General features: G+C 40.0%; 1 protein-coding gene across 5 annotated transcripts; it reads right to left on the bottom strand.

Annotated features, from left to right (window-relative positions):
• Positions 1-11,378: 11,378 nt before the first annotated feature.
• On the bottom strand, positions 11,379-15,235 carry LOC143111509 (GTPase IMAP family member 4-like). 5 transcript variants are annotated; one of them, XM_076273847.1, is made up of 5 exons: positions 15,104-15,235; positions 14,428-14,496; positions 13,717-14,341; positions 12,626-12,700; positions 11,379-12,306 (listed from the first exon to the last, which is right to left on the bottom strand). In XM_076273847.1, exons 2-3 carry the CDS (start codon positions 14,453-14,455, stop codon positions 13,962-13,964), a joined length of 408 nt encoding a protein of 135 aa, XP_076129962.1. In that variant the 5' UTR covers positions 14,456-14,496; positions 15,104-15,235; the 3' UTR covers positions 11,379-12,306; positions 12,626-12,700; positions 13,717-13,961. The 5 variants fall into 5 exon arrangements, with proteins under 5 accessions (XP_076129962.1, XP_076130029.1, XP_076130151.1 ...); XM_076273914.1 differs by having other exon boundaries at positions 11,379-12,465; XM_076274036.1 differs by lacking the exon at positions 12,626-12,700.
• Positions 15,236-16,347: the final 1,112 nt, after the last annotated feature.

The following is a 16,347-nucleotide window of genomic DNA, read 5'->3' on the forward strand; positions in this document are numbered from 1 at the left end:
GGGTGTACCCGTAATCATCATCATCACTCAAAGCGAAAACATGTCTGTATTGAGCCAGTAAACATCTCACCTCTTGGGTCTCTTTGGGGGACAGACCAGAATCATCCAGCTCTACTGGGATGTTACTTTGATCAGGACTGGGAAGGGAAGCTTCGGGTTCAAGATGAACTTCCATAACACCAGCCGTCTCCATCGTCAGTTGCACAGCACCCGAGACAACATCTGTGGGTTTAATCAGGGACAGTTGAGCTAACTTCTGGTATTTTTTGAAAAAAAAGGGTACGATTACACACATTCTTCAGTCTTACTGGGACAGTGTTTCCCTTAGCAGACACAACAGCCCAAGCTATCCAATAGGCCTCTGTCTCTGGTGGTGCCTCAACCAACCCCAAATATGGCCGACCTCCTGGTCCCCCACGCACGCGTCCTTGAAGAACCATCTCTTTTCCAGGTGGTACTTCAGTGTTGGTCAGCACTCTCACAAAACTCACTTCACCATGGCCATCATTGAATCTGAAGCTTCTTCACTACAGAGTCGCATTGCGGCAGTCCATGCCTGACGGCCAGATGGAGTTGCTTCGAGCACTAGATTGAGGTTAGCATGCTCTCTTGACGGTATCTTGTCTTTAAACAAAATGGACCAACAATGACGGAGAATATTCATTCCTAACAAACATGGGCTACGGGTTAAACATTGATCTCGCACCACAATGATGCCACAACGGGGGATAGTCAGGCCACCAACATCAACAGTTGCTTCTAAGCAACCAATATAAGGGATTGACCTCCCATTGGCAGCTGTAAGTGAGAGCCATGCAGAAGGGTCTTGCAACCGGGCACCATAGTCCCCAAACAGTTCTTTAACCCTTAAAGGAGTACCGTCACACCGGTGTGACGGGAATGTTGGGAAATTAACATTCTAAAGAATATCTGGGTTCATTGAATTCAACATAGAATTTTAGAACCTTCAATTGTTGCGGAATATTCAAAAACCTACACCTTTAAGGGTTAAATGTACTCTCTTGTAAAAGGCTGACTTGGGAGCCAGTATCAATCACGCATGGCACTTCCTGGTTGGCCAACTGGGCCATGACAATGGGGCTTTGTCCTACCAGGTTGTTAACAGCCCGTCCTCCCACCTCGGCCTCCCCCACTGACAACCCCGCGTCAGTGGGGTTTACTAGTTTAAAGGACGAGAGCCCACAGAACTTGAGCGCTCCCGCTGTTGACAATGCCTCTGGATATGACCTGGCTGATGGCATTGGCTACAAATGGGTTTCCCGTCAGAAGTGTATTGGTGCAAGCGGGGTGTGCGGGGCCTAAACGACTGCCTATTCGCATGAAAAGGGGTTGGTAGGCTAGATCGGCGCCCCCTATGGTAATCATGGCTCATAGTTCTGCCCCGTCGCGCCCCTAGAGGTTAAGCTAAACTCTTCTTTAAGCTCACTCACAATCCCTTTTGAAAGTGTCATCATCTGGTTCTTGATCTCAGCAGCCATTTCATCTCTCAGTTCTTTCTTCAACTGTTGGAGATCAACTTGGGTGGAAGGAACTCTTGTTACCTGTCCAACAGCATCACATGCAGCTAGGCCAACCTCTCCGTTCACTTCCAGGCGTATGGAGGCCTCTTGATAAATAGCTGCAAAAGACAGATCTGGAGAAGACAGGATGAGAGTACGCAATTCTCGCTTCAAAACTTTATCTTGTAACCCATCCACAAACTGATCACGCATCAGGGAATCCAAGTTACGAATACTGTCTGAATCTTTTTGCTGCAGCTTTTTAAAGAGCTCCTGTAGTCTAAGAGAGAAGTCAGACACCGTCTCAGATGGTTGCTGTCGGCAGCTGAAACAGAGTGAGCGGAGAACTGAGGCAGACATTTTATCCCCATAAAGAGCTTGAAGTCTATCAAAGATTTTCTTAGCTGTGTTTCTGTTCTCCTCAACACTGACCAGTATTTGCCGTTTGGCCTCCCCCTCCAACTGATTTAGAATAAAATCAACTTGTACACTGTCTGGGATTCTATACATTCGAAACATTGCTTTTAAATTTTCCACCCATTCAGTCAGGCTTATTTCTGAATTCCTCCCCTTAAATCTTTGCCCCCACATATTGCCTGGAAAAAATGGTGACATTAGCATTGGTGTAAAATTCGACTCAGAAGATGTACCCTCCCCTGAAAGAGACATTTTAACAAGGTTGTCTTATTTGAGGCCACTGAGAACCAGTCCCTGCTCGCAGCACCAGTTGTAACACAGGTTTCAAAGCTATTCAATTCAGCTATTAAGCTAGATAACCTGGAACTGGTAAATCAGTGGCTTCAAAATAAGCAGACAATAGATAATAGTTATTATAATTTATTTGCAATTCATAAAAGACATATGGCTTGTACTACCACAAACCCAAAGGTTCAAGCACCCCCAACCATGCAGACGATGTGTAATCAAAAGTAAAGCGACACCACAAACATCACGCTCATAAATCACGGCATACATACGCTTATTAATCACACCAGTCTCTCACACCAGTAGGAAATCTCAATGAACAAACAGTACACACAGCACTGCAAACGTGAAACAAGGCAGGTTGGGGGGAAGGAAACCCTTACTATATGGCATACAAACACAATTAAAACTGCATACATTAGACAAACACCAGTATAAGCAAACATAGGAAACATACATTTGCCCAGGCGGGAAGTGCGAGGGTCGAGAAACTGCGCTGCCTGCCGCCTCTCCAATTACAGCGGCACTGATTGCTAGGTTAAATGATCTGCGTTAGCTAGGTTACACACAATGATAACACAACTTCAAATAGCTCACCAACTCGGCATTAAATGGCGATTTCGTGGCGTGCTCTCCCGACTCACGCATTTCCCAGACAAAGCGGCCGCTTCCACCTGAGTCTTCAGTCCTTTTAAAAAGTGCGTTCCTCAACACACCTCCCACACACCTCTGTGACGTCATGACGTAACGTTCGTCATTAAGACCAGGGCGGTAGACACAAAGACATAATAGCAAGAGAGAGCACTCATGTTAAACATGAAAACAATAAAACAAAAACAAAATCATGTCACCACAGCAGAACAACCTTCTACTGGACCCCTGTTACATCGGCCTACTTGTTTTATTGACATTTGAGTAGGCTTTGCAACCCATTGGCAAACTTTTACATCTGGAGATGTTCATAGAAATGAATAACATTGCAAGACACTTATCTCTTCAATGATCCAAGAAAGATTTCATTTGAGTTGTTTGTTTCGAATTCATTTTAACTAATGACGTAGAAAACATCTCAAAATTGCATCCACATTTTCAAATGCACTGTGCAAAAAGTTATTTCCACTCCTAGCCAAAAACAGTGAGATGCAAGCCTTCACATCCACTTAGAAATGAAATTGGGCTACTCTCACGTCCTTAAAGCAACAGACACTCAATTAGACCTGGCGACACACCAACAATACAATGTAATAGACCTCTGAAGTTCGCCTACAAAAAAGAACCAAAACGGCCATCTTTGCACATATAAGGAGATCCGGTTGTTAATTGAAGCTAACTACCTATGGCAAGTTGCATTGCAAGTTAGCTCTGGGGTAGCAAAAATCAAAGTGTGCTTGCTTTCACGTACCGGAGATCACAGTATCCACTCGAAGACAGGACAAAAGTGTGTTCAGGAAAACGTCTGCATTTCACACTTTTTCATCCCCGCGAGAGTTTAAAAGATGCGATAATTCAAAATCCCCATGTTATTTTCCCATAGGAAAAATCGGCAGATACCGGATGTCAAAGATGGCTGCTTTTTTGTAGGCGAACTTCAGAGGTCTATTGCATTAACTCATTGAATGCCAAGCTTTTTTCGGGAGCTTTGTCCTAGAGTGCACTGTAAAAAATTTACCGTAAAATTCACAGTAACTTACTGGCAACAATTGGCCAGTAAGTTACTGTGAATATGTTTTACAGTAAAGGTACTGTACTTCAAATTACAATATTTTATGTATTTACTGTAAATGGAAGTACAGTACCTTTACCGTAAAACGTATTTACAGTAACTTACTGGCCAATTGTTGCCAGTAAGTTACTGTGAATTAATTTTACAGTAAAGGTACTGTACTTTTTTAGCTGTGTTTTTTTAGCTATTAATTATCATTAATAGAATCACCCATATTCTAAAATATTACAATTACATTACATTACATTTGGCTGGCGCATTTTTAACCAAAGCGACTAACAACATGGTTACAGTTAAGTTTTAAAGAAATTCTCTCAACAATTTTAGGACAATTTAAAAACGGTAGAGTACAGTAAGAATACGTGCATCAGTGAGTGCTGTTTTTAAACAGTTGAGTGTCAGTTCAAGACGGCTGATAAGTGCTAGGATCAGTAAGACTTGTTGTAAGTGGTGCTATGAGAGGAGATGCTCTCTAAAGAGCTGGGTCTGAGATGTTTTGCCGGGAGTTTCCCAAAAAGCCCCTTAACGACTCTCAGACCATGACAAGTAAAATTATCTGGTCTGATGAAACGAAGACTGAACTATTTGGCCCTAATTCCCAACGTTGTGTGTGGAAGAAACCAGGCAATGAGCTCTCCTTTACGCTTCTCTCATCCTCTCAAAGAAACTCTGGATGTCATTCAAGTGCTCAATTACAAGTGTCATAACAAAGGCTTTGAATACTTACGTAAATGGTATATATTTCAGTCTTTTATTATTTTATATACATTTACAAAACACTCCAAACAGAGTATAGCTTGATGAAAAAAGTTGAATCCATTTTAAGATGACTCTGAAACATAACAAAATGTGGAAAAAGCGCTGTGAACACTTTCCATGTGCACTGTAAATAAAGGGTTGACATGATTGTTTGCCTTTCATTCAGTATTACAAGTGTTTCAAGTGATATTACATTATCAGCAAAAAAAAATATTACGTTATTAGTTTAGAAAATGTATTATGTTGTTAGCAAGTTATCATGTTATGGGCTTTATTCCACAATGAGACTACATTATTGAATGCATGGTCAGGGACCACCATGGACCACTGGTTATTCTAGACTAGAAAGTCATACATCTCACAATGGCTGACTGATGCAGCAGATTTACTCAAATATAACAGAGGCATGAGTTATGGATGTGATAACCTGGCAGCGTTAAAGAGTAAAACTGAAACCATCACTAAACAAATGGGGATTCCAGAACGCCCTGGCATGGCCACAATGTTCCATGACACAAAGCATAAAACAAACCTGTTTGGCGAGGTTGTTTCAATGTTTCCCAAACAAGCCTTTGGTTGCAGTTACATGCTTTCATATGATGGGCATACTTCAGACTGCACAGAACAGTATGTGCATTTCAGGGCAGGATCCTGATATTGATATGTTTAGGAATTCATTAGTAATGGATTAGGTGTTGTTTTCACATGAGAGGTTTAAAAGGCCTAAATCGTCAGGCCACTTAGCTTTTGAACCACCCCCATTATCAAATGTAAGATCAAAATGTTTTGCCTTTGTCTGTTCAGCTCATCAATCAACAGAGATGTTTAAAAATGTCCTTATCAACGGCAAATCATGTTGTTGAAAATGCTGTTAACGCCAATCCATCAGTTCACTCACCTTGTTGTTTCTGGGTAAGTAACAGGTCAAGGCAGTGCTTGAGGAGGGGAAAAAGTGCTGGTACCTTGTTCACATGCTGCCACAAATGCCAGCTGGTATCAGAAAATCATTCAAGCAATTTTTGAATAACACAGCCTACAATATCTGAGAATATCTTGGGAAATTCGGTCTGGCCTTGCTCCATTAACCCTTAAAGGAGTACCGTCACACCAGTGTGACGGGAATGTTGGGAAATTAACATTCTAAAGAATATCTGGGTTCATTGAATTCAACATAGAATTTTAGAACCTTCAATTGTTGCGGAACTTAGAATGTTCAAAAACCTACACCTTTAAGGGTTAAGCTTCTATGCATGTATGAAAATCAACCGACCAATCAAATTGTCCAGGCGGGCTTTATACAATGAATGATAGATGAGCAACTGTGCCTATTTGTTCATGTGACCAGAGCGTGCTGGTTGATTTTGTAAAAAAGAGAAACTACAGTATGCAGTATTGGCAATTTCTTCGCTGTTTTCTCAGTTTTTGCTTCTTTTTCGCTGGCTCTGTCATGACGAATGTCTGAGAAACTCTATCGCCACCTTGTTCTAGCCGGTGCCTGGCGTGTATGTGTATTTTTAAATGCAGTAAAGCAATTTGTTACACTCGTTATACTTCCTGACACTGAGGCCGTTGGCCCGCCGGTCTAAAATTGCAAGGGTGTTTTTTCCGCTCACAGGTGCTAGGGGCTAGCGAGACGCAGTGGCGATTCTAGACATTTTTAACAAGGGTGGCACTAGTGAGGCACTGATTAATTCAAAGGTGGCATGAGGCAAAACATCCAGATAAACAGAAACAGGCTGAAGATGTGAAATTAGCACAAATACATTAGGGAAACCAGATGCAAACACCATACTCATAAATTGAAGGACAAAAAAACACAAATACCTTACTCTCATATACAATTTCTTTATACTTGAATAAAATGTAATACAAACATATTAAAGTTAATTATCAAAGTTGTCTGTCACTGGGCTATGCTGTGCTAAAACAAATTCCATCATGGGGACATTAAATATAATCCATTTTATTCTATATGAAGTATAAAGCAAGTATGCTTACTTTTTGTACTTTATGTAAAGTATGTTTAATGTGTACTTTTAGAAAGTATACTTCAAAGTAGGTGTTATTAAGTTCAACTTCAGTGTACTAAAATTAAATATACTTATTGTGCAATATTCAAAGTGTTTTTGTAATGCACTTTTAAAAGTGTACTTTGTTGTTAGTGTATTTTAAATGGTAAAGAAGTTTATTTAGTTTAAGTGTATTAAATTGCTAATACTTAGAGTTGTAATATAGTGTATGGAAAGTATATTTTTTTGGTAGGCCTAATACATTGTTTGTATAGTTTCATAGTCATCTCACCTTTAATAAAATACTAATGTGTGTAGCCTTTAGGCCTGATATGTCAGCCGCATGGATGGCAATGTGCAATAACCTAGCCTAGACACACTGATCTATCAGTTACTTTTGGTCATCAAATAATATTTTTTCTTTTGTTGATTTTGTGTCTTAGTAAGGTAGTAGCCTATACGTTTGTGATGTAGTAGAGGTTGTGAGAGGATGAATGTCCCAGGTAAAAAAAGTAGTATACTTTAGTGTGTTAGAAATATGATTAAAGTATATGAAGTATAAAGCAAGTATGCTTACACTTTTTGTACTTTATGTAAAGTATGTTTAATGTGTACTTTTAGAAAGTATACTTCAAAGTAGATGTTATTAAGTTCAACTTCAGTGTACTACAATTAAATATACTAACGTCATACACGTCGACCCAGATCCTTATCAAGAAGAAAACTACATTAAGCCTGCTTTGTGTTTGTGAGATTATTGACAAGCGTTGGCTAGCACTAACGTTAGACAAGCTATGATGTAAGAAAGTGTGTTCTTTATCAAGCAACGTTTGCCTAAAGTTCACCAATGTTCTTTAATAGTATGTGTGGTGTAGTCCAGTGGTTCTTAACTGGTCTGGCTTTGGGACCCACAATTTCCCATGTTCATGAAGTCACGACCCATATATATTTTATAGCGTTCAAGACAACAGATTTGGTGAGCTACATGCAAAGGCAAAGTAGTCCAGTCATTTTAGGAGAAAGGGTTGAACAAATTGCAACACAAGCAAACTTAACTGATTTTGTATCCTCAATATGTCCTGAGTAAGGGAAAAAAAGCCCTGAAGAATCCCAATAGGGGAAAGTTTAGAAAAATACCTAAATATACCCTATTCATGCGCCTATACAGTATTTTTCTCACGCAAACAGGGGAAAAAAATTAACCTTCACATATCACCATGAAAATTACTGAGTTGATTACTTACATCAAGACAAACAAAAAATGTATTATAAGTAGGGCTGATTAATTTCGATTAATTAATTTGAGAAAAAATAACTGATTAAAAAAATTAGTGCAGATTAATCGATTCCGTATGACCTTTGACCCCGAGCCGTTCTAGTCAGTAAAATTTAAACTTAAAATGAAGGAGAGAGAAGAGAACGTGCTGCCTGGATCATTGATTGGAACATTACTTTTAAAAAACGGCCTGATGGTGTTGATAAAATTAAAGTGTTGAAAATAAAGTCCTCTGCAATGTCTGCAGCAAGGAGTTCATCAACTCTATAGTCGCACATCAATGCAAAGAAATAAGTGTTGACATTGAGGGGAGTGTTAATTTATTGTCATTGTGTCCCCTAGGTTATATATGTGGCCTGAAATGCCTTGTATGTGAAAAAAAAACTTCTTCCCGAAGCACTTTTGAATTTATTTCCTCAGCATATTAGGTCATATCATAGATTATTATGGCCATTATTTGAACAGTGAAAATAATAATAAAAGAGTTTTTGAACTTTAATGTCACTAATGCTGATTATTCAATGATTCATTTGAATTTAAATATTTAAAATACTTTCACAGCAAAATTTATATATGCGATTAATTTAGATTAATTAATCACAGAGTATGTAATTAATTAGATTAATTTTTTTAATCGATTGACAGCCCTAATTATAAGTTTTTTGTTAAATTGTTTGTTAAAACCAGTTAACTTTGCAGCGGAACGCCGTCGCGCCATTTGGGGGGAGGAGGGGGGTGGTGGGGTGTATTAAATCAATGGGTAGGCTCATTACTTCAGATACGACAACGCAGCCAGAGAATGCTCAATAACTACAGTAAACCCATTGGCAAAGTCAGAGCAAAGGCTTTATTCAGTTCAGTGGGATTCAATTCAGCATGACTTCAAGGTTTCCAAGGCCATTATGAGGCAAGATGATGTGAGGATGGGGGAGTTGGTGGCAACAGTGTACCATCTAGCACCCCAGGTAAAGATGAGTAAAAATGGCATGTGAAGAAATAAAGTATATGAAGACACAACAAACAAACAAAAACTATACTTGGTGGATTATTGAAGAGGTTCATTAGGCTTACTGTATTACTAATTCTTACTGTTTCTCTGTACAGGCCAATAAGGTAAAATTGTGGACAAGTTTCGGCTACCTTGCCTCTGTAGCCTTCATCAGAGGTGTCACGTGATGTTGGTCGTGATCGAGAAGATCACGACCGGCCACACACGAAGACTCACAGACCATCTAAACACCATAGACGAAACTGGAAACATAAAATTCACTCATGAGGAGGAAGAACATAGATCCATCGCCTTCCTGGACATGAAAATACATCACATTGAGGATGGTAGCATCAAGATAAAAATATACAGAAAACCCACACACACAGACCAATATCTACTATGGGCATCAGAGCACCCCACAGCACACAAGCTATCAGTGGTCCGCACCCTATATGACCGTACCAAGGTCATCACTGACAACCATGACAGAGAGGAGGAGGAGAACCACATAAAACAGGCACTCAAAGCTTGCAACTACCCAAACTGGGCCATCAACAAAGGCAAGAGAGAGGTCCAGAGAAATAACAAGGAGGAGAAAAAGAAAAAAGGTTCTAGGCCTGAGAACCTAGGCATGGTCACCCTCCCATACGTCAGGGGGGTCACAGAACGAGCACAGCGAGCGATGAGGAAACACCACATCATCACACCAGTGAAGCCACACATCAAGCTTCGCCAAATCCTAGTACACCCTAAGGATCAGATTCCCCCTGAGAAAAAGTGTGATGTGATATACGAGATCCCTTGCTTAAGCCTATTGGTGGATGCAGCCTAGAATTTAGAGTCCATGATGCCATGTACCCTAACAGAGTCCCCAGGACCTTTTTTGTTCACTGCAGTGCTTCTCATCCACCACTAGATGTACCCACTGTGCCATTATTTATTTGTTTGTTTGTGGGGGTCCATTGTTTTCACCTGTGTATTGTTTTGTTAAATGTTTTCACCTGGGTTAAGTTTGAGTTTGGAAGTATTTGTGTTTCTTTCCATAGTGAACCTGAGATCTCCAGTCTGCTGTCCTTGAACTTTAGCATCTATTCAGTTATCTTTCTCCTTGTGGATTTTCCCCATGACTGTTCACACCTTTTGAAATGTGTGTTTGGGCTGTTTAGCTGGCGCTGTAATCTAGCATTTTAACAGTCATTGTTTTTCACTCAAAAATGACAATTTTAACAAATACTATATAAATGAAAAAAAGCATAAGTTACGTTCATTTTTTAATAGAGGTGCCAATAATTGTTGCACATGCTATTTTATTGAAATCAGCTATTTCCTATGGGACAAATTAACTTACAGATATACTTTTTCTCATTTTCCAGTGTAAGATCATGCAAATTCACCTAGTGTGGTTGGATTTCATTCATCTTTACAAGGGGAGTCAATAATGGAAGGCACTGTCTCATGAATGAAATACACCTGACAACTGCATTGCTTAATTTTTTCACCTAATTTCCCCCCAAAATGGTTAACACAGAGAATGAAAACTGGTGTTTGTTGTATATAGTGTATAATTAAACTTAGTCATTAAAGTCTGCTCCTCTGACACAATTAGGCTGTTGAAATTCTGATCCAAACATTTGCAGGAGTCGTTGTGGTGCAGATTGTAGATTCTCATTCTCTCGTGTACAAGTCCTGGTGCTTATGAGGCCTACGTTTGAGTCATTTTTTCCCAATCCGACTCCCCATCTCGCCCCTATTTCCTTAAATCCTGAAAAAGTCACAAAAGAGCACAAAACGAAAAGAAAAAGAACAAACTAGGGTCTATTTTTGGGTCTATTTTCTATATTTATAGTGGTTAAGCTGCTGAGCTAGCATACAGTAACCATAAAAGTTGTGGGTTCAATTCCATTTGTTAGGCTCAAAAGATTCATTGCACAGTCATTGCACATGTTTGCTGAATATAGTCTCTCTGCAGACAAACTGAAACAGGCTATTTTTACCTTTGTAAGTGTAAAGAAAGAGTATAAAAAGGACTGGGCAGTCAGTGTGTTACCTTTGAAAACCCTTTTCTGTACACTTACAGTACAAAGTAAAAAAAAACGTTGGTTTGTCTGTAGGGACCCTCTCCACAGTATCACAGAAGTGTAATGATATTTTGAGCATGGTTAGTGGCTTAAAGTAGTGATTAACGTTGACGTAAAGAAAAATGCTACAGTGCTACACTCTGGGTGCATGATTTTAAAGATGTCATAATGTCATTTTGGTCCCTAACGGTAGTTCACACTTGTTCATCCAATCATCCAAAAATAGACCATCTAACACTGGAGTTAATGTTTTCAAATTAATATAAGACCCTTTGCAAAAGAATCACATAAAGAAAAAGACACATCAGTGTCACAAGGACAAGAAAGACATTTATTTACATAAGAACATACACCGCAAATACCATAAATATTTATAGATATTATTAACAGTTTGGTATATAGGAGACTTGTTTTTATGAAGGCAATGAAATCGGCATTTAAAGTCAAATTCAGTGAAATTCACCTGATTCTCTCCTTTGATTGTCCAGTGTACACACTAAAAACTCTAGGAAAATAAAGTGGACCAAGCCATAGCAACAATATTATTTCAAGAGCACAGAAGGCAGGCATGTTTGATTGGCTGTTGAGCTGAAATATAAACCCTAGTTTTACAGTCTAAGGCTCATCTGTCATGTAAGACAATATTTGAAAATATGTGTTAAAATAGTTCATAAATACAAATTCCAAATGTGTGTTTACTAAAGTGTATTTGGCTCTACCCAGGGTCATTAAAGCTGTACACAGGGATGGAGTCTACTGTGCAGGCAGGTGTACACCCATGCATACACCCCTGCTCCATTGCTTACCAAGGGAGACGGGAGGTGCAGGGGAGGTAGTGGGTTGATAATGGGTGTGCCCAAGTACCCCTGGCTGCAGTGTGCAGATCGGGGCTGGGCTCAATGTGGGACCGAGCTCGACACTGAGCTCTGCCCATGTTGATCATGTCCGTCACCTCAGTCTGTCATTCATGGGTACATTAGAGGTTTTTCCTGTGTTTGACTCCACCCACACCAGGTGGTCACCTGATTTCAGTTGGTGACGCATCAATGCTCTAGGTCACTGAAACATCAGCACTGCAAGTACTTTCTCACAAGCAAATGCCGCTCAGACGTCGCTGTAAATCCAACATCAGTACAACACACATTATCATTTATAGTTGCAATGTTGAGGAGCCAAGAATTTTCCTCTATCCATTACTGTTGCACCATGTTAGGCTACATGGAAGAAGATGTTCCTGATCTCGATCTGTGAGAAATCAATAACAAATACCTTGGATGATTATCATGGATGGATTTGTTGGTGTTGTTGCTGATGACAGGCAGACATACAGACTGCCTGTTTGCCTGCTAATCCACTTCTCTGACCTCTGGGCCTCCTAATGCCTAAGTAGCCTTCCTATTATTCCTACCATACAACAGGCAAAAACATGCAACAGGCCATATGTAAAATCCTGCACCCATTCCAAGTATTGCACAGTCAACACTTATGATAGACCCTAGACGAAAGCCAACAAACATAACAGCACACCAAACAAACACCCAACAACAAAAAAGAGCAAACACACCTAAAATATCTTTTATTCCAACGTATTTGTCATTCCGTGGCACCTCTCTATGACGTGTCATTGCTGGTCGTGGTCCTGGGAGACAAATAGAATCACCATCATACACTTCATAGTATATGAGCATTACTCCATAAGAAGATGCAAGCTGTCTAATAGGGAATTGTTCTGTATCTGTATAACCTTAGAACAGATTTGTAAAAATGTTTTCGCTCTCTCTCTCTCTCTCTCTCTCTCTCTCTCTCTCTCTCTATACAGTCAAAAAAGTAATCTACTCAATTATAATGACAGTTTTTTCACACTCTTGGCCAAATTCAGGTGGAGAGCTGGAAGGAGTTTCCATACATGTTGAGCGCTTGCTGGCTGATTTTCTTTCACTCGTGTTAATCAGTGATGGATAACTGAAGGGGTCTACCGAGCCCAGGCCCAGGGGCCCTGAAGCCCAAGCCTCTGCATGCAGTCGCTACTATGTTCTCCACCCCTAATATCTGAATAGGGCCCCTCATGTCATGTTATGTGATATGTCTTAATAGGGCCCCTCAATTATATACCATGGGTTATTTTATTCACCCTTGATATCTGATTGGGGCCCCTCAGTCAAATAACACAGGTCACATTATGTGATAATCGTGATTTGTAATTGCCATCTTTTTCCACAGCACATGCCTTAAATCTGTTGATGGTTATGCCATATTTGTAAGACTCAATCTGTCCATTTCCTTCCACAAAAACTCAGCAGAAGTCATACTTGCAGGGCTTATTTTACTCATCAGAAGTCATAATTTCAGGGGTTATTTAAAAAAAAAATTCATGGGGGAGGGGGCGCATACTCCCAGACCCCTAGGTTTACCGAGTTACCAACTAACTGGGTTGGGCAGGGGGCCCCTTTTCATGTCTGTGTCAAGGGGCCCAGTGGCTCATAATCCATCCATGGTGTTAATCAAAAAGAATTCCAGATGACTATATTTTTGAACACACAAAAATAAATTATGTTCCATGCTATAGAAGTGAAGTAATGTTGTTAAGGTTTTTTAACCAACATAAGTACTAATCAATCCTCAATGCTAAACAAACTGTAAAGAAATTAGACTCACCTGGTGACCTATTATTTATCCTGTTCCTCAGGTTTAGAATGAGGGCTTCAAGTAGTTCTGCCTCCATAGTTGGTCTCTGCCCTTTCACCTCATGATGTTGAAGAAAACTTTGTCCGTTTCTTGCCGCCATTTGATCTACCTTCTGTAAGAGCTCAGAATTGGGCCTGTCCACAAAAATAATAGAATATCCTCCTCTGCATTTGTTTACAAGCTGCCCTAGAATGTGTCTGTCCAGCAAGATCTTGTTAGACATAAATTCTGTAGGTGCAGATAAACACAATCATGGTGTGTCTCCAGGCTCTCTCGGACAGAAAGCTCATGTGCTGTTGGGCCCTCTCCAGGTCACGCCTCGCGATGCCCACGTCGGGCCCCATGGGCAGTGCCAGCAGGAGAGCGTGCGGCCCTGGAGGGCAAAGGGTCACACTTCTCATGACCTCCTGTTCAACTTCACCACCACCTGTGTGTTCTGATTCACTGTCCCAGCCTTGGGTCATCACCATGGTGACTGTACGGCCAGATTCTTCTCTCTCCAAGCACATCGACCCATCGCACCGCAGGCCCATAATGTCCTTGCTGACCAAGCCTTTCCATGGGCCAGACTGACCCAGTAAGACTATCCGTAGATCTGAAAGTGAAAGGGATCCACAAGATGAGACAGGAGTGGGGTCTATAGGATCAATCGTTATGGCAGATAGCACAGTAAACACTTACCATGTTTAATCATGTATCCACGGTCCATCTTGATATTTGTTTTGTTTCAACAGGCTCTTCTGACACTATCTACTATGGGGTAGATGTGGGTAATGGCCCAGAGTTAGACAGACAGGAAAGACAGTCTGGTAAAGTACAGACTGAACAACAATGCAGCTAATGTTAAGCATTAGTAATGTGCTATCATGCAGTTATTTCAGGTTCAGTATTAAATTTGCCAAAGTATCTATTTTGTCGGCACTAGAATATCAATTCTCAATTTATTTAATTATTCTTAATCAAATGCTACAGCAAGGCATCTGCTTTTCTAATCACAGCCCATAGTTCAAAAACATATTAACATTGCTGTTATATATCATATAATCTGCAGTCTCTAGTAGTAAATTGTGCGTAACATTAAATCAAAAGTATTCTGCCTAACACTGTTTCATCTTCTCTCAAATACTTCATTAGAAATACTTCTAATGACAATTGTAAGTGCATACAGTGTCCATTAGTTACATTTTAACAAGGGACATATAACAGAATTAATATGTTTTAAACATAATAGGTTAATACTGTATATATAGCCTAAATACAATGCCCTTGTATAGAAAATACAATGACCTAGTTATATTTGCCATTCTTCTAATGATGTTTAGATGATGGATGAAAGACTATCTGTTAAATACATCACCTTGAGGATGTTCTTTCTTTGTACTGAAATTTACATTCTGTTCTGTTCAGTCTGAAGTCTTCCCATCATATGAAAGCATGCCGAACGCAAAGGCTTGTTTGGGAAACTTTGAAACCACCTTGCAAAACTGGTTTGTCCATCTCTGCCCATCATGTCACGAGACACTTTGAGAAGCAGCACAGTTAGTTTCTCTTTCATTTAATTTCTTTTTTTTATTATTGAAAGTAGGCATTACATTGGCATGATGGTGTGGCCATAGTGCTGATACAGAGTACTGGAGTGAAGGGCCTGATGAAAGGGATCATTCAACTCTGATGATCTACAGGTCTTCAATAAGTAGGCTACATCTTTCTCTGTCTATTCCATCACAAGTCATTCCTGTATTGTTAGGCATTCATTCTGTTCTGGAATCCCCCTCTGCCGTGTCGAATTGTGAACACGAACCTTTGAATTGAACCTTGAGCCTGCTTATCTGGTTTTGACCGTACCTACCTGTTTTGATTGCTTGTTGGATTAAGTTTTGGATAACCTGTGTTTTGACCTCATCTTCTCTTTGGTTACTCTGTGGATTATGGACTCTGTACTGTTGCTGATTTTTATATAATAACCCAAACATCTGCACTTGAGTCTGAGACTTTAATCATCACAAAGTCTTTGTTGACAAAGTATATTACACCCGAAAAACAACCATGATGTCATTTATTTTATAAAAGATGCTATAAAAGCACATATCTTTGTGTATCCATTTCACTCCATTTTGGATATATAGTTTTTCAGAAACTTCAGGTGTTTTGCATCTGACACGTTCCATAATAGCCTACATACATGGTTTCACATATTCATCCATTGGGATTGTGAGGTCAATTAGCTGTTTGATCAATTGGTTTCTTAGCCTGGAATTGACCACGGCCACAACATTTTGGGAAACTGGGACCCCTTCACGGTCCACGTCACAGAAAAAAGTGTACGCATATCGGGGTCAGAAAGCTTTCCGTGTGTGTGTGTGTGAATTGACTGAAACGTCAAGGAAACGTCGAGAAAAATGCCTATACTTGTACTGCTGGGCAATACACTGGGCTTGTCAGCCAGATAGCGGGCCAATGAATCTCTGGCCACTTGCAAACGTCGTCTACCCATTCTGTTATTAGCTTAGGATCAGACAGACACTTGCCATTAGCTAAGACTAATTTATTAAGGTACGGTTTGGGGTCCTGGGGTGACAATGAAAGTGCATACGTAGTACC

Source organism: Alosa pseudoharengus, unplaced genomic scaffold (assembly GCF_046254945.1).
Source record: "Alosa pseudoharengus isolate Yale_2024_CS ecotype anadromous, Long Island Sound unplaced genomic scaffold, YU_APseudo_1.1 YU_APseudo_1.1_scf_1, whole genome shotgun sequence".
Taxonomy (NCBI): Eukaryota; Metazoa; Chordata; class Actinopteri; order Clupeiformes; family Clupeidae; genus Alosa; species Alosa pseudoharengus.

What these genes read in the sequence shown, in the direction of transcription:
- LOC143111509 (XM_076274036.1), bottom strand. Translation starts at nt 14,455, where the DNA reads ATGGACCGTGGATACATGATTAAACATG. An exon ending in TGGATACATGATTAAACATG is followed by an intron (nt 14,342 to 14,427) that starts GTAAGTGTTTAC and finishes TTTCACTTTCAG; the next exon opens with ATCTACGGATAGTCTTACTG.